Source organism: Otolemur garnettii, unplaced genomic scaffold (assembly GCF_000181295.1).
Source record: "Otolemur garnettii isolate 467f Iridium unplaced genomic scaffold, OtoGar3 scaffold00128, whole genome shotgun sequence".
Classification (NCBI taxonomy): Eukaryota; Metazoa; Chordata; class Mammalia; order Primates; family Galagidae; genus Otolemur; species Otolemur garnettii.
In genome coordinates, this window is record NW_003852523.1 from 3,067,889 (window position 1) to 3,087,683 (window position 19,795).

The window sequence follows — 19,795 nt, forward strand, 5'->3', positions numbered from 1 at the left end:
ATGTGGCCTGCGGGCCGTAGTTTGAGAATGCCTGCTCTACTGCAACTCTGAGGGGTGCCTTAAGTGGCAACTCTCACTCTCGAACATCATGGCACCTGGAAGAAACATAGAGTATTTCCCTATGCAGGTGGCCCAGAACAAAAGCTGGACTGCATGACCAGTACACAGGGAAAATGAACACGTGGCATGGAGCTGGGATACACACACATATAAAAAGGGAGCTGAAACTTCACTTAAAGAATCTCGACCAACTTTAAGTGTTCTCATCTATGAGGCTGGTTTTCACGGTATTTGTTGTAAAGAAAAACTGGTCTTCTAACTTTATGGTCAAAGGGTCCAGAACAATCTAAGGGAAATTTTTCTCAGTCAACCAAGTATATGCATTATAATACACAAAAGCTCTCTAATATCCCATTTATATTTCAAAAAGCAATAGCTGTAACACATCAACTCTTCTTATTTTCTTTATTCAAAAATAAAAGAGGCACAAAAATATAGAACTAAAATGCCCAATGTCATCTGAAATAGCAGGTTCATCAAAAGGTGATGAGGGTAAACTTGCATTTTGGAGGGATTAATTATAATTACTAGAGAAAGAATGTGTTTTTTTTTTTAAATATATCTCAGAAAAATTCTGGCCAATGGGGTAGATGGTTAATTAATCTCTCATTTTTACAGGTGAGCCTACAGGTCGTGGACAGTCTGCCGAGCAGTGAGGAGCTACTCTAAGGAAGCTCTCTTCCTCTTCCTGGTAGTATATACCTGGACCTTTCCAGAAGGATGGAATTTTTATACGGCCTCCCCTTTGGCAAGATTAACAAACCACCCACAAGTACTTTCACTTCCAGGAGGAAGTTATGTGGGATACATATAAATTTATGTCCATCTCTAGTCAATCACATTTTGCCATCTCTAACATATGGCACACAGTGATGGTTTTGGAATACAAAATGAGGAGCCTGGGGAGGGGAAGGGACACTGGCATTTTCACCAAACTCCTCGGTGGCTGAGCACACCTACACATTACGTTCTAGAGCATGAAGATCTTCCAGGAGCTCCTGGGCCGCAGTCTGCAGGTGAGGGTTGCGGCTCTTGGACATCGCCAGGATGCGCTGCAGGGGCAGGGAGCTCCGGAACTCGGAAGCCGACTTGGAGAAGATTTCTGGTTCCAGAACCACAGATTGCACAAGCCGTAGTACATGAAGACACACTTCCGCGTCTGGGTCTAGGGAAAGAGGCAGCCGTTCTGATTAGAATAAAACCTTCAGTAGTAGTCTACTTCACTCCCACCACGGCAAATCTTTCAGAAACCACAGAAAGATGTAGCATCTACTCAGGGCCACTGAGTCAAAGGCTCCAATTCTCCCGCCATTTATCTTCTATGTGAGTACCCCCAGGAGTTATGGAACCCGACAGCCGTGCTTCACCACAGCAACTACCAAAAACAGCCCCACCCAAAGCTACAACACTTAGCCAGATTGAAGCCAACTCTCTACAACATCTACCATCTCTCTGTCGGGAACCTTAAACATGCCACAAATTTTCTTCTTGACCGTGTGCTGTAACTGGAAAAAACAATACTTTTTTTTTAGTACATTCATTCAAAATAGCCCATTAGAAGTCAGTAGACTGAAAGATCTTTCAGTGGGAGCTGGTAGAACACCATGCCCAGCCCAAAGGCATTACTCCTACAGAACAAGAGGGGAGATGGCTAAGGCTAAGGAAGGCTAAAAGGAAACTGCTGTCCACTGGGAAGGGTGCAGAACCATCCCAGCCCAGACCACAGACTACTTTGGGAGAGGGCCAGGAAACTTTTTCTAGTATAGATTTGCCTACGACACAGAGACGCTAAGGCACAGGCACAGAGGGAAGGCCAAAAGCCAAGGGCAAAGATACTTTGGCAACTCAGCCCTCAGCCTAAGTGCAGGAAAGGTTAGAACAGCAGTTCTCAACCCGGGGTTCGCAACCCCTTTGTAACAATGAAAATACATGGTGGCATTAGGAAGGTTGAGAACCACGGGATTAGAACAACCTGTCACCAGCTGGACTAGAAGGTAACCACAGCAACAACAAAACCCAAACCCAGCTCACTCTCCCACACTGACAGTCTAGTGGAACAAGTAGGCCACTCCTAAGTGCAATCACCATCTTACCCACCTTTACAAAGGTGGATAACTATGGCACAGATGTCAAATGCAGCTCATGACCTGTTTCTGTACAGACTGCAAGAAAACACTGCCAACAGTGTTTGCACATTGTTAAAGGTTCTTCTCTTTTTTTCTTTTTTTTTGAGACTGAGTTTCACTATGTCACCCTGGGTAGAGTGCCATGGCATCACAGCTCACAGCAACCTCAAACTCTTGGGCTTAAGCGATTCTCTTGCCTCAGCCTCCCAAGTAGCTATAGGCACCCACCACAGGCACCTAGCTATTTTCTTGTTGCAGTTGTCATTGTTGTTTAGCTGGACCGGGCCAGGCTGGAACCCACCAGCCTTGGTGCATGTGGCTGTTGCCGTAAACACTGTGCTATAGGCAACGAGCCTAAAGGTTAGTTTCTTAAAAGCCCCTGAAAATGTATACAGAATCTCCGGAGTTGGGGCATTAGTCACTGGAGGGCCTATCTAGAAAGTGTGAGGATTAAGTAAACATACCTACAAAGTCTGGGGACATTCCCTCTACCTCACTTTGTCTCCAGAGTTTATAGGCCTTTGCCCTCAGGACAGGAGAACAGATGAGTCTTGTCCGGACAATCTGAGTAACCCAAGAGGACATATCAAATATACTGGCCATGGGATCCCAGTAAGTGACTGCACCAGCTTGAAGTGCAGGCAAGTTCATGAGCCCCACAGACATGTCCAGCACTTCCGATCAGCATTGTAAATTCCACCACTAAACATGACAGACAGCCAAGCATCACCAGACCCCTGAGAAAAGATAGGTGGGCATCGTTTTAAACAGAAACAAAGGGAGAACAAAGGAAAGAGGTTGTGCAGTGAGAAGAAAGGTTTGTAAAAATTATTAATATTGTCCTCAAGGAGATAAAAGTAGCTCTATCATCTATTAAGCAGAATAGGATGATGCTATTTTTTTTTTTTTTAGACAAAGTCTTATTATGTTACCCTTGGTAGAGTACCGTGGCATCACAGCTCACAGCAACCTCAAACTCTTGGGCTTAAGTGATTCTCTTGCCTCAGCCTCCTAAGTAGCTGGGACTACAGGTGCCTGCCACAACGCCTGACTGTTTTTTGTTGTAGTTGTCATGGTTATTTAGCTGGCCGCACCGTAACCACTGTGCTATGGGCGCTAAGCCAGGATGCCATTTTTAAAAAAAGACTTAAAAACAAACAAATACCAGCAGTCTTAGACATTAAATGCATGACAGGAGAAATGAAAACTTCAATAGGAAGTAGGAAAAATAAAGGTGAGAGCAACAGATTTTCCTCGTTACCTGTTGACCAAACTTTCAGTGATGATACCAGTGTGTTTCAAAAATAAGCATACTTGCTCCCTGGCCACTTCCAAGCTGCAGATGGATTCTGCATGACATCAGCCACATACTGGGTTATATGTCTTACTCCTTGGGTACTTAGCAACATGCACTGGTCCAGCAGCAAGCCCACACTTGTATACACATACAAGCCCACGATTACAAACTTTGAAGAACAAGGAAAGAAGGCAAGGATATCATCCTTGACTCCAAATTGGTGTCTGGGCTGCCCAGATTTTGTTTCCCCTCCTAGAAACCACCGAGGAGGAAGCTGTTGCTGCTCCTGACTCACTTCACATTGCCTCCTTTACATTTCAACCACCCCCAAACAATCCTTCTGAAGGTCACCAATGACCTTTATGTTGGCACTCAGCACTTTATCTCACTTTACTTCCACTCACTGGCCACAGCTGAGCACTCCCTCCACCCTGATACGCTTTCCTTTCTTTTCTCAGCCTCCACAATAATCCCTCCTCACCAACCCCTCCTGGCACCTCCCTTTAGATGTCAGAGCACCCACAGAGCTCCATTCTGGGCTCCCTTCTTTATCTACTCCCCTGAGGGGACTTCATATCCTCCCTGGTGCTTCGCATCTCATGCATCTGCCAGCGATTCTCAAGTCCATCTCCCCAACTTTAGTCTCCCCTGAATTCCAGACTTCACATCCACAGAAGCCCATCTTGACAGCCCATGGGGATCCACTGCCACTGCAGGTTTTACAAGGCAGACAGTAGCCACTGGGGCTCCACGCTCTCCCCCAAACCTCACCTTCCCATCTCGGTGAACTGCATGGACACTCACCCAAGACATCCATGGTTACAGGGTCCTCTCATATCCATTAGAAGTCCTACCACTCTGCCTCCACACACACCCTCAACCTTCAACTCCCATGCTAGGTGAAGCTGTCTTGCCTCACCTACACTGGCCTTCCCAGAGGTGTCCCATTGAGCACTCCCTCCACCTCTTCCCACCCCGCCATCTGCCACACTGCCGCCAGAGTGAAGCATAAAGGGAATCAGAATGTGCCCTGCCCTGCTCTCCAGCAGGCCCTTACCATGTTTAGCACAAACTTCACATCTCCAGTCTGGCCGAGGTAGCCCCCCACCCCCCCGATCTAGCCCTTCTGCTTCCCTGTGTTCCCTGCATGTCAGTCACCCATCCCCACCATGCACGAGGAGCACTGGCTTGCTCTTCACTTCTGGAACATGCCAAAGTCCATTTCCCCAATGTCCACTCTGCCCATAACACACACATATATGACCTGTTCCTTTCAAATTCAGCTTAGTAGTTTTAGCTCCAACATGCAAAGAGGTTAGAAATTATCACTCCCATCCTTAACAACAGAAAAGCTAAAGAAACTGAAAGTCAGTGACTTCTCTTGGACCTATCAGGGAATGGAGGTCACAGGGTAACCTGCTATGCTGAAACCGAGAGAGCCACAGCAAGACCTGCTTCCCTAGAGGAAAAGCCCTGACTGACAACAACATTTAAATGACCACTCTGACAAACTGCTGGAAGCCATGTGCCTATGAAAGCAAATCACTCTTGGGAGATCACAGTCTTAGGTAGACCCCACATTTTGTGCACTGTGCCTCTAGGAACCCCACCAGGTTCTCACAGTGAAGAGCCAAGAAAGGTACCCTCCTGGCTGTAGCAGGGGAAGGAAGAGTGACCATCACGAAGCACACACAGGGTGCACTCCGTTACAAAGGCTCTTCTCCAGGGGAAAAGGCTATCACAGCCTTATCCCACCTAAAGGGAAAGGTACTTTCCCCGTCCTAGGCCCTTCTGTCATCTTTCACCCTGATAAAGAAGGGAAGAGGTCTGAGAATGGTCTGTGAGGGTCATAGCCCAGGGACACAGGCCCACTAAAAGACTAAGATTTAATCTTAAGATGATAAACACTTCCCTTCCCCACGCACCTTACATCATACTAACAGAGATTTTGATTACAATATGCAATAACACACAATAGGGATTATTAAAACTAAGGGATTACAGATGAAAGAGCTACAGGCTCTGAGGAGGTATTCTCAGGAAAACCCAGGGCAGAATAAACAAGGGCACTAGAGGAATACAAAGTCTCTTACACCTGCATTAGACACAGCCCAACTTCTAACTAATACGAAACCTCACAGTAAAGGCCTGTTTGCTTTGGTTCCTGTTAACTGACAAACGACGCCTAGCTTTCAATCAGAAATTATAAAGTGTGCAAAAGGAAAGAGAAAGCACAGTTTGAAGAGACAAAACAACTATCTGAAACAGATGCAGAAAGGACAGATTCTGAAATCTTAATTTCTTCTTTAGAGGACCCTATCTCCAAATACAGCCAATTATAAGAGACTTGAGGATTAGGACTTCCACATATGAATGTTGTGGGGAAACACAATTCAGCCTCTTTTTCTAATGGAAAACAAGGAAGAATCAAATTTCACCTTGAATCTTGTCTCCCCAGAGAGGCCATCAGTCACCATCGACTCCCTCTCTCCCTCTCCTACTCATCTCTTCTGATTCTCTCATAACCACTTCCTCCCTCTCCACTAGGCTAATGCTTCATGAAAACAGGGACTTGAGCTGCACTGCCTACCACTGTGTCCCCAAGACTTGGAGTAAAGGCTCGGTACATAATTGTTAAATGAACAAAAAGACTATATTTTATGTGGCTAAGGCTGATGTGAGAAAAGTGATCCATAAATAAGGAAATTTCAGAACAAACAAAATAACTACACAAGATGAAGAAATAGCTATGACACCACTCCACCCACCAAAGGGTAAAATAAAACAGTTGTAGGACAAACACAGCCAAGGGTACAGCCCACCAGGAGTAACCTCACAGCAACATCATCAGGAGAAATCACAGTCAGCGGAGTGACAGCACATGTGGGACTATAGGCTAAAGCTGCTGACTGTGTCATAGCTCCCTAGCATCCTAGGGAACAGTGCCTTGGCCACTCTTGACCACACACCCCAGTACCTAAGCTGAAGGAGCACTCTTCATTCCAGGGAAACAATGCTTGTTCTTCCCAGAACAATCACACACCCCAGGCCTGAGCTGCAGCAGCACCTTACCCTCTGGGGAATTGATGCCCTGGCCGAGCTGAGCAACTGAGCATCCTAGGGTTGAGCTGACACAGTACCTGCCATCCAGGGAAACAGCAGTGGCCATGCTGACCCACCCCACCCTACAGCTCAAATAGCTCTAGTGCCTCCAGTACCCTGCTTCCCTGGAGCTGGGCTAGCACCCTAGAGGTTGAGGTGCTAAGACCCTTCCCTTCCCTGGGGAGCGGAGTCACAGCTGTGCCATCTCTGCCCCTTAGGACCCAAACAACAGCTATTCTCAGTCATTCATGGGTACCTGTTGCTAATATGTCTGGCCTCACGAAGTCTGGGGTACTGCTCAGTGCCACCATCCCGAGTCTACAATCACTTCTGCTCAGGGCTTCATCCCCTGGGACTTGAGTTACTACTGAGCCCTATTAGCTCAAGTTCCCACTAGGCAACTGTAACCTGCTCCTTGGGCCCAAAGCCCTAGAGCACCTGGGATTTGACCAGTTCTGTGCCCTTCCTTCTAGTAGAATTACAGCTATAACCCAGACCCCTCGGCCCAAGCTGCTGCAGGTGTCCTCAAACTACAGCCCACCTAGGACATTTATCTGGCCCACCGGGTGTTTTTGCCACCACTACCTACCTTGCTTAGCAGCCGACTTGTCCTGGGCCCACAGTCCAGCCCTCCAACGGTCTGAGGGACAGTGAACTGGCCCCCTGTTTAAAAAGTTGGAGGACCCCTGTGCTAGGGGGTGCCTCAGAGTCAACAGAGCGCTGCTCTGTGGGCAATCTACTTGCACCTCTGTACAGAGAGTAAACCTAAACCCAAAGGCCCGGGTGCCACAGTAAGTTTGCAAGGCCCTGAGCCTAGGACCCTGGCCCCATAGCTGCTCTGAGCAACTGTACCTGGAACCCCGTGTCATGGGAGCTACTTATAGGCTGTCAGGCCTGACATCAATAGGGATCCCCTTGGCTAAATCTTCCTGTTGTGTGGAAAATGAGACTATGTGGATCCCAATAGCCCCTAACACCAAGGATATTAACAATGTACACTATCAGCACCACTGCCACAAGCATTTGCAGAAAAGGCCACCAAGGTGCTTATAGTTATTGCTGCTGTGGAACGCAGCTGAAGAAGCTGCACAGAGACAGTATTATCTGTGTACCTACCTGGAAACAGAGTCACCACACTTCCCAACAGGCACACTAGAACCCAAGTGCAGGTGAAAGTCTCTTCCAAAGAAATACAAAATTTTTTTTGAGACAGTTTCACTCTGTTGCCCTACTAGAGTGATGCTGCATCATAGCTCACAGCAACCTCAGACTCCTGGGCTTAAGTGATCCTCTTGCCTCACCCTCCCAAGTAGCTGGGCCTACAGATACCACCACTATGCCCAGCTAGTTTTATTTATTTATTTATTTTTTAAGTAGAGATGGGGTCTTGTGCTTGCTCAGGCTGGTAAAAAAAGTCATTCTAGAAAGTTAAGAAAAACTTAACTTTTTATATATAAAAATTTTTTATATAATAAACTTTTACTAGTTTATTAGTAAGTTAATAATTATTAACACACACACAGAGACATCAATGCAGGGACTCAAGCATCATGAAAAAATAAGGAACTATAATACCAAAAAAGGAACATAATATTCTAGTATGAGATCCCCACAAACTCAACAAACTGACAAAAAAGGAATTCCAAATAACGATCTTAAAGAAACTCAATAGGATATAAGAAAATACTCAATGAGGGCTCGGTGCCTGTAGCTCTGAAAAGTGAATAGTGAATAGGGTCCCAGCCACAAGGGCCGGGGCCTGCTAAACAACAATGACAACTGCAACCAAAAAATAGTCAGGCATTGTGGTGAGCGCCTGTAGTCCCAGCTACTTGGGAGGCTGAGGCAAGAGAATCACTGAAGCCCAAGAGTTTCTATGATGCTTCAGCACTCTGCCAAGGGCAACATACTGAGACGAAAGAAAAAGAAAAAGAAAAAGAAAAAGAAAAAGAAAAAGAAAAAGAAAAAGAGAAAGAGAAAGAAAAAGAAAAAGGAAAGGAAAAGAGAAAGAAAAAGAAAAAGGAAAAGGAAAAGGAAAGGAAAAGAAAAGAAAGAAAAGAAAGAAGAAAATACTCAATGAAATCAGAAAAATAATTCATGACCTGAATGAGAAATTCAATAAAGAGAATTCATTTCAATGAATGAAATAAAAAATAAAATAGAGAGCTTCAATAGCAGACTCAATCAAACAGAAGAAAGAATCTCTGAACATGTAGGCAGGTCATTTGAAATTTTTCCCCAGTCAGAAGGTGGGGGGGAGTAAGAATGAAAAAGATGAAGAAAGTCTACAAGACTTATGTGCCACCAAACAAATTTCAATAATAGAAATTAAGAAAGAGAAAAGAAACATTAGTAAATTAAATAATAGCTGAAAACCTCCTATGTCTGGAGAAAAATATAAACATCAAAATCACATCCTTAGCATCCAATGAGCTTAAAGATCTCCAAACAGACTCAACCCAAAAAGATCCTTCCCAAGACATACTATAGTCATATTTTCAAAAGTCAAACACAAAAAATGGAAGACTTCTGGCTCGGCGCCTGTGGCTCAAGTGGCTAAGGCATCAGCCACATACACCTAAGGTGGCAGGTTCAAATCCAGTCCAGGCCCACCAAACAACGATGACAGTTGCAACCAAAAAATAGCCAGACATTGTGGCAGGCACCTGTGGTCCCAGCTACTTGGGAGGCAGAGGCAGGAGACTCACTTGAGCCCAGGAGTTGGAGGTTGCTGTGAGCTGTGATGCCACAGCGCTCTACCCAGGGGGATAGCTTGAGGCTCTGTCTCAAAAAAAAAAAAAAAAGGAAGACTTCTAAAACCAGCAAGAGATAAGCACCAAGTCACATATAAGAGAATTTCTATTAGATTAATAGCAGATTTCTCCACAGAAACCTTAAGGGCCAGTAGAGAATGGAATATTGTATTCAAACTGTTGGAAGAAACAAAATTGCCAACCAAAAACACTATATCCATGCAGCAAAGCTATCCTTCAGAGATGGAAAAATAAAAGTCCTCTCAGACAAGCAAAAACTTGCAGAAATTCATTACTAGACCACATCACAAGAAATGCTTAAGGGAAGCAAAAAGAATACAAAACTATTATAAAAACACACAAAAGTATAAAACTCTGGTATTAGATGCACAAAAGAGACAGGTAAAGAATCAAACCTTATCACTACAGAAAGCCACCAACCTCAACAAATATACAGAACAACCAGAAAACAATTAGCAAAATGACAGGAGTTAAGTCCTAAGTCCTAACTTATCAATATTAACCTTGAATGTAAACAAAATAAATTATTTACTTAAGACAGACAGACAGGGCGGCACCTATGGCTCAGTGGGTAGGGCACCGGCCCCATATACCATGGGTGGCTGGTTCAAACCTGGCCCCAGCCAAACAGCAAGAAAAAAATAGCTAGGTATTGTGGCAGGCACCTGTAGTCCCAGCTACTCAGGAGGCTGAGGCAAGAGAATCACCTAAGCCTAGGAGTTGGAGGTTGCTGTGAGCTATGACACTCCAGCTCTTTATCATGGAGATAAAGTGAGACTCTGTCTCTACAAAAAAAAAGAGAGAGAGAAAGACTAGTCACAAAAAAATGACCCACAACATGCTACCTAAAAGAAACTCACTTTACCTGTAAATTGAAGGGATGCAAAAAAAAAAATAAAAATATTCTGTGATAAAGGAAACAAAAAATCGGTATGAGTGGCTATAGAAAAAGAAAGAAAAGACTCAAATAAATAAAATCAGAAATGAAAAAGGATACATAATAACTGATATTAGAGAAATACAAACTATCATGAAATACTATTATGAACAACTATATGCCAACAAATTAGAAAACCTAGTAGAAATAGATAACTTCCTGCATGCAAACAACCTACCAAGACTGAACTAAGAAGAAACAGAAATCTGAACAGGTCACTTACCAGTAATAAGACTGAATCTGTAATTGAAAGAAAAGCCATAGTGAACCTATGGCTTCACTAGGAAATTCTACTAAACATTTGAAAGACTACTACCAATTCTTCTCAAACTATTTCAGAAAACTTGAGGAACTTCTTCCAAATTCATTCTATGAGATCAGCATTACCCTGAAACCAAAACCAGAAAAAAACACAACAAAAAATGAAAACTATAGATCAACATCCCTGATGAACACAGATATAAAAATTCTCAACAAAAATACTAGCAAACTGAATCTAGCAGCACAATAAAAAGATCATTCACTGTGATCAAGAAAGATTTATTCCACAGATGCAAAGAATGGTTCACCATACACAAATCAATAAACACAATACAGCCTATCAAATGAAGGACAAAAACTACATGATCATCTCAATATACACACAAAAAAGCATCAGAAAAGCATGATTAAAAACTCTCACCAAGTTAAAATACAGAAGAAATGTACCTCAACAAATTAGAGACTATATACGACAAACTCACAGCAACATCATACTCAACAGGGAAATGGTGAAAGCTTTCCCTCTAACATCTAGAACAATACAAGGACACTCACTTTCACCATTTTTATTCAACATAGTATTGGGAGTACTCAAGAGCAGTTAGAAAATATAAATAAAGACCATCAAAATTTAAAAAAAAATAAGCCAAATTATCTCTGTTTACAGGTGACACAAAATATGTACAGAAAACCCAAAGGCCCTGCCAGAAAATTGTTAGAACTGATAAACGAATTCAGTAAAGTTACAGGATACAAAAACACACAAAATTAGTAGCATTTCTACACGCTAAGGATGCACTAGCAGAAAAATATATCAATAAGGCAACCTCATTTACAACAGCAACAGAAAAAATAAATAAATAAAAATAAATGCCTAGGAAAAAATGTAACCAATGAAGTAAAAGACCTGTATAAGGAAATTATAAAACACTGATAAAAGGAATTGAAAATAACACAGAAAAAATGAAAGACATCCCATGTTCACGGATTAGAATACTGTAAAAATAACCATACTTATTACTAAAGTGATGTACAGATTCAACACAATCCCTAACAAAATACCAATGACAGTCTTCACACAAACAACCCTAAAATTCACATGAAACCACAAAAGATCCCAAATGACCAAAGCATTCCTGAACAAAAAGAACAAAGCTAAAGGCCATCCCACTACCTAACTTAAAATTATACTACAAAGCCATAGCAACCAAAACAGCACTGCACAGGCATAAAAACAAACACAAAGAGCAATGGAACAGAAAAGAGAAGCAAATAAATCCAGCTATTTACAGCTAACTGATTTTCAGCAAAGGTGCCAAGAACATTAATTGGAGAAGAAAAAAAATCTCTTCAATAAACGGTGCTAAGAAAACTAGATATCTGGAGGTGAAGCAAGATGGTGGATTAGAAGGATCATTCAGCTGAGTTCTCCTAGAAAAACTAGGGAAAAAGAGAGAACCCAACCATACCTGGCATGGGGACCTTACCCAAAGTCGTAGTTCAGGGAGCACAAGGAGGAGGTGATGAGCTAGATACAGCATATGATCCAGAGGGGTGGAAATCTGATGAATTAGGCAAGTGATTGTAACCAGGTGGGATCAGCTGGCCTCCCATGGAGGTCCAGGATGGGAGGAAGCCTTTCCAGAGTTTTTAGTCATTGGAGAAAGCTATACATTAAGTGGAAAGCTTGGAAGAGTGGGTGGACTCAAACAGTATACAGCAACCATATTTTAAAGCCAGCTGAAGTGGATTTGCCATTGGTTTGGTAGCTGGCGAGGCAACCACAATGAGAGGGTTTCATTGTGGGAAGGTCATGAGACGGTCTTAGCAGAGTCCTAAAGCACAGCCATCTTAATTCTGCCTATGGGATCAGAATACCACTCTTAGGAAAGACTGAGGGACTCCTGCACCCCATGAGAATTGGAGTCAGAGGGCACTGTGAGACTGGCCCCTGAAGGATTCTTGTGAGCTTTAAGATCTCAACCCAGCAGGGTATGAATGCTGAGGAAACAATCAAGTCATCACTGCAGACAACTAAGTTTGGAATAAGGACCATAGAGATTGTTGGCTGAGTTCTCCTGTTTCCAAAAAAAACCTCACAGCACCACCAGGTGTCCTGAAAACATATTGCAACACACTATCACCAACAAGGACTTCTGTTTGAAACAAAGGAGGCAGTGAGAAGGAAAAAGGAGGATAAGGAGGTGAAGAAGAAGAAAGAACACATGAGGAAGAACCAAAAGAAAAATTCAGGCAACATAAAAAGCCAAATGAAGGACCTTCCCCCAAGGGATCATTAGGCAGCTACTACAGAAGACTCCACTTGTAAAGAATTAATGGATTTGACAGAAAGGGAATTTAAAATATGGATGATAAAAACAACAAAAGAAATGGACAAGAAAATGGAAGGACAGAACCAAAAGTTGGATGAGAGATACATCGAATACAGAAAGGATACGGCAGAGCTTAAGGAAATGAAGGAGACAATCAGAGAATGTAAAGATGCAGTAGGAAGTATCTAAAATAGGTTAGACCATGGAGAAGAAAGAACCTCAGAGCAAGTGGTTAAAGTTTTCCCAGATAGATAAAGAGGTAGAAAAAAAGAGACAGAAAACAGAACAAGCACTTAAAGAACTACAAGACTCCACAAAGCAGTCAAACATACAAATAATAGGGATTCCTGAAGGCAAAGAAATGGAAGCCCTACTGGAGGCTATCATACATGAAAACTTCCCAAGTTTTAATAAAGACCCTGACACACTCCTTTCAGATGGATATTGAACCTTGAGTCATCTCAACTCAAACAGAGCTTCTCCACGATACACTGTAATGAAGCTGTCCAAAGTCACAAGACGAAGGAAAAAATTCTGCAAGCAGCCAGGAGTAAGAGCCAACTAACCTACTGAGGCAGAGCCATGAGGATGACAGCAGACTTTTCAACTGAAATTTTCCAAGCCAAAAGAGCATGGTCATCCACCTTCAACATTCCTAAACATAGCAATTTTCCACCCAGAATTCTGTATCCTGCTAAACTACGCCTCAAAATTGATGTAGAAATCAAATCTTTTACGGATATACAAACACTGAGGAAATTCGCCACAACAAGACCAGCTCTACAAGAAATACTTAGATCTATTCTCAACACTGACTATCACAATGGACTACCAGCAAACACTGAGAAGCTAAAGGTCAAAACTTAGCTTCCACAATGGTGCAAAGAATAAAACTACACAACAAACTTTCACAAAATAAGATGACTAGAACTCCACCTCAATTATCAAGTCTCTCAATAAATGTCAATGGACTGAATTCACCAATGAACAGGCGCAGGCTGGCTGACTGGATAAAAAAGCATAAGCCATCCATATGCTGTCTGCTGGAGACACACCTAGCCTTGAAGGACAAATCAAGACTCAGGGTTAAGGGGTGGAAAACAGTATTTCAAGCAAATGGAAATCAGAAGAAAGGAGGGGTTGCAATCTTATTCTCAGATACAAGTGTATTTAAAGCAACTAAAGTTAAAAAAAAACAAAGATGGATGCTTTATACCGGTCAAAGGAACAATACAACAAGAAAACATTCCAATCTTAAACACTTAGGCACACAACTTAAATACTCCCAGATTTATGAAACAGACCTTGATGGGTCTGAGCATTATGATATCCCATAACACCATAATGGCCTAGCCAGGGCCTTTAACACCCCTCTAACAGAACTAGACAGATCCTCTAAACAGAAAATTAAAAGAAGATACAAATGAGTTAAACATGACCCTAGAACAAATGAGATTAATAGACATGTGCAGAACACAACATCCCAAAGCTACAGAATATACATTTTTCTCATCAGCCCATGGTATATACTCCAAAAAAGACTGTGTCTTAGTATACAAATCAAACCTCAGAGAAATTAAAAGAGTAAAAATTATACCTTGTATCTTTTCAAGACCACAAGGCAATAAAGGTGGAACTCAACTCCAACAAAAACATTCATCCTAACACAAAGACCTGGAAATTAAACAACTTTATGCTGAATGATAGTTGGGTTCAGGAAGAGATAAAAGTGGAAATTGTTAAATTCCTCAAACATAACAACAATGAAGACACAAGTTATCAAAACCTGTGGGATACAGAAAAAGGAGTCTTAAGGGGGAAATTTATCACATTAGATGCCTATATTCGAAAAACAAAAAGAGAGTACATGGACAAATTCATGAACCATCTTATGAAATTATAAAAAGAACAATCTAATCCCAAACCCAGCAGAAAAAAACCACCAAAATTAAATCAGAGATGAATGATATTGAAAAAAAAGAATCATTCAGAAAATTAACCAAAGAAAAAGTTGGTTTTTAAAAAAAACAAAAATACAATCAGGGCAGTGCCTGTGGCTCAAAGGAGTAGGGCACCTGCCCCACATGCCAGAGGTGGTGGGTTCAAATCAAGTCCTGACAAAAACTGCCAAATAAAATGAAATAAAATAAAATCAATAAAGCTTTGGCTAGATTAACTAGAAACAGAAAAGTAAAATCTCTAATAACCTCAATCAGAAACAATAAAGGGGAAATAATAACAGATGCCACAGAGATGCATGAGATCATCTCTGAATATTCTAAGAAATTCTATGCCCAGAAATTTCACAACATGGAGGAAATGGATCAGTATCTGGAATCACACTCTCTCCTTAGATTTAACCAAGAAGAAAAAGATCTCTTAAACAGATTGATTTCAAGAATTGAGATCAAAGAAACAATAAAAAAAATCTCCCAACAAAATAATGCCCTGGTCCAGATGGCTTCATACCAGAATTCTATCAAACCTTCAAAGAAGAGCTTATTCCCATACTGCAGAAATTGTTCCAAAAAGTTGAGTAGGAAGGAATCTTCCCCAACACATTCTACAAAGCAAACGTCACCCTGATACCAAAACCAAGAAAAGACCCAACTAAAAAGGATTTCAGCCCAATTTCACTAATGAATATAGATGCAAAAATTCTCAATAAAATCCTAGCCAATATATTACAGCTACACATTAAAAAAATCATTCATCAAGATCAAGTAGGTTTCATCCCAGGGATCCAAGGCTAGTTTAATATACACAAGTCCATAAACATAATTCACCATATCAACAGAAGCAAAAACAAAGACCATATGATCCTCCCAATAGATGCAAAAAAGCATTTGATAAAATTCAGCATCCTTTTCTAACAAGAACACTTAAGGATCTAGGCATAGGTGGCACATTTCTTAATCTGATCAAAGCTACCTACAACAAACCCACAGCTAATATTATACTGGATGAAGTAAAACTGAGAGCTTTCCACTCAGAACTGGACAGACAAGGATGTCCTCTATCACCACTACTATTCAACATAATGCTGGAAGTTCTAGCCAATGCAATCAGGCAAGACAAAGAAATAAATGGGGCCAAGGAGGTCAAACTCTCACTCTTTGCCCATGATATGATCTTATACTTAGAGAACTCAACAAGATTCCTGGAAGTGATCAAAAAATACAGCAATGTCTCAGGATATAAAATCAATGTCCACTAATCAGGAGCCAATAACAACCAAGATGAGAAGCTAATCAAGGACATAATTCCCTTCATGGTAGCTTCAAAAACATGAAATACCCAGGAATATACCTAAAAAATGAGGTAAAGGACTTCTATAAAGAAAATTATGAAACCCCAAGAAAGAAGTAGCAGAAGGTATTAACAAATAGAACATACCATGCTCATAGCTGGAAGAATCAACATTGTCAAAATGTCTATACTTCTCAATGTAATCTACAGAATTCAATACAATCCCTATTAAAATACCATCGTCATACTTTCAAGATTTGGAAAAAGTAATTCTTCATTTGTATGGAAACCAGAAGATACCCCAGATATAGCCAAGGCAATTCTTAAAATAAAAACACAGCCGGAAGTATAACCCTACCAGATTAGACTTTCAGCTATCCTACAAGGCCATAATGATCAAAACAGCATAGTATTAAGACAAAAATAGACACAATGACATTTGGAACCAAATAGAAAACCATGAGACAAAACTAAGCTCTTACAACCACCTGGTCTTTGATAAACCAAACAAGAACATACACTGGGGAAAAGAATCCCTATTTAATCAATGGTGCTGGGAGAACTGGATAACTACATGTAAAAGAGTGAAACTGGACCTGCACCTCCCACCACCTACAAAAATTGACTCAAGATGGATAAAAGACTGAAATCTAAAGCATGAAACAATAAAAATCCTCAAAGAAAGGGTGGGGAAAACACTTGAAGTTATCAGCCTGTGGAAAAATTTTATGAAGAAGACTTCCGTGACAATTACAATAACAACAAAAATTAACAAATGGGACTTAATTCAACTGAAAAGCTTCCTTATAGCTAAGGAAACAACAACCAAAGCAAATAGACATCCTTCAGAATGGGAAAAGATATTTGCGTATTATGAATCTGACAAAAACTTAATAACTAGAATCTACAGAGAACTCAAACTTATCAACAAAAAAAGACCCAACAATCCCATATATCACTGGGTAAGAGATATGAGTAGAACCTTCTCTATAGAATACAAATGAATGGCTAACATACATATGAAAAAATGCTCATTGTCCCTAATAACCAGAGAAATACACATCAAAGCCACCTTGAGATATCACCTAACCCCAATGGACCACATCACCAAGTCTCAAAGCTGCAGGTGCTGGCATGGATGTGGAGAGAAGGGAACCTTTTACACTGCTGGTAGGACTGCAAACTAACTAATACAATCTTTTTGGAAGGAAGTATGGAGAATCCTCAAAGAACTGAAGCTAGACCTCCCATTTGATCCTGCAATCCCATTACTAGGCATCTACCCAGAGGGAAAAAAAATCCTTTTATTATAAGGACACTTGCACTAGACTGCTTATCACAGCTCTATTACAATCAACAAAATGTGGAAATAACCTAAATGCCCATCAACCCAGGAATGGATTAACAAGCTGTGGTATGTGTATACCATAGAGTACTATGCAGCCATTAAAAAAGATGGAGACTTTACATCTTTTGTATTAACCTGGATGAAGGTGGAACACATTCTTCTTAGTAAAGCATTACAAGAATAGAGAAGCAAGAATCCTATGTACTCAATTCTAATATGATGGCAACAGATGAGCTAAAACAAGGGGTGGGGTAGGGGTATAAAGGAGAGGGGAGGGAGATGGTGGGTCACAATGTATGGCACACCTCTTGGGGGCAGGACACAATTGTAAGGGGGACTTTAACAAATGCAATCAGTGTAACCTAATTTTTGTACCCTCAATGAATCCCAAACAACTAAAAATAATTATTTATAGAGATAAAGAAAACAATACCAGGGTTAGGGGTTAGATATCCATAAGGAGAAAAATTAAACTAGACCCTAATCTCTCACCATATACAAAAACCAAATCAAAACGTATAAAGATTTAAATGTAAGACCTAAAACTATGAAACTACTATAAGAAACTGCTACAAGAGGAGAAATGCTTCAGGACATGGGTCTGGGCAAAGATTTTATAAGAAGACCTCAAAAAAGTTCTGGCAACAGGCTTAGTGCTTGTAGCTCAGTGGTTAGGGTGCCAGCCACATACACTGGGGCTGGCGGGTTTGAATCCAGCCCGGGCCTGCTAAACGACAACAACTATAATAAAAAAGCTGGGCATTATGGCAGGTGCCTGTAGTCCTCGCTACTTGGGAGACTGAGGTTGCTGTGAACTGTGACACCACAGCACTCTACCCAGGGTGACATAGTGAGACTCTGTCTCTAAAATAATAATAAAGCTCTGGCAACAAAAGCAAAAGTAGGCAAAGGGATTATATTAAACTAAATAGCACCTGCACAGCAAAGGAAACAAGAGTAAAGAAACAACCTGATAAATGGGAAAAAATATTTGCAAACTATTGATCCAATAGGGAATTAATATCCAGAATATACAAGGAACTCAACTCAACAGCCAATAAATAAATAAGCCAATTAGAAATGGGTGAATGAGCTAAACAGACATCTCTCAAAAAGACATATAAATGGCCTTGAGTATATGAAAAAATGCTTAGTACCACTAATTATGGAAGTTAATGTAATTCAAAGCCACCATGAGGTATCATTTCACCCCAGTCAGAATGGCTACTACCAAAAAGACACAAAATAACAAGTGCTGGCTATGATGTAGAAAAAGAGGAACTATTACACACCCTATTGGTGGGAATATAAATTAATACAGCCACTGTGGAAAACAATATGAAAGTTCCTCAAAAAACTAAAAATAGAACTCCCATATGATCCAGCACACTAGTGGATATGTACCCGAAGGAAATGAGGTCCGTATTTCAGAGAGATATATGAATTCTCATGTTAACTGGAGCATTATTCACAACAGCAAGATATTAAGTGTCCATCAACAGATGAATGAATGAAAGATAATGTAGTATATATACATAATGGAATACTAATTAGCTATAAATAAGAACAAAACTCCATCATTTGCAGCAATGTGGATGAACCTGAAGGACATTCATTAAGTGACAGAGGCCAGAGTCGGAAAGATACATACTGTATGTTCTCATTCATAAGTATAAGCTAAAAAAGTTGAGCTCGTATTAGTAGGAAATAGAATAGTGGTTGCCAGCACCAGAGAAGGGGAGGAAGAAGGAGAGGATTGGCCAAAGGTTGGTTAAAGGACACAGAAGCACACCTAGATGGGAAGAGTAAGCTCTAATATTCTACAGCACTACAAGGTGATGATAATAATTTACAATTTATTTATATTGTTAAATAGCCAGAAGAGATTTTGAATATTCCCAGAACAGAGAAATAATAAATATTTGAGATGATGGACAAGTTAATTATCTTAATTTGATGATTACATATTATATATGTATCAAAACATCATACCGTGCTCCATAAATATGTGCAATTATTACATGTCGATTAAAAATAATAAAAGAACTCTAGGTGCAGTGGCTCATGCCTGTAATCATAGCACTCTGGGAGGCCGAGGCAAGTGAACTGCCTGAGCTCAGGAGTTTGAGACCAGCCTGAGCAAGAGTGAGACTGTCTCAAAAATAATAATAACAATAATAATAAAAGGGGGAAAAAAAGAAATTACCCAGTCTGAATGACAGACAGAAAGCAAACTGAAAAAAAAATTAACAGAGCCAGGCAGCGCTTGTGGCTCAGTGAGTAGGGCGCCAGCCCCATATACTGAGGG

General features: G+C 41.0%; 1 protein-coding gene across 2 annotated transcripts in view; it reads right to left on the reverse strand.

Annotated features, from left to right (window-relative positions):
• Positions 1 to 447: 447 nt before the first annotated feature.
• HSF2BP (heat shock transcription factor 2 binding protein) overlaps positions 448 to 19,795 on the reverse strand; it is a 152,878-nt gene continuing 133,530 nt past the window's right edge. The window contains exon 8 of one of the 2 annotated variants that reach the window (XM_003798077.1): positions 448 to 1,225. In XM_003798077.1, coding sequence (XP_003798125.1) covers positions 1,017 to 1,225 — 209 coding nt within the window. In that variant the 3' untranslated portion in view covers positions 448 to 1,016. The remainder of the gene's footprint in view (positions 1,226 to 19,795) is intronic. The other variant, XM_003798078.1, reaches the window with a different exon arrangement.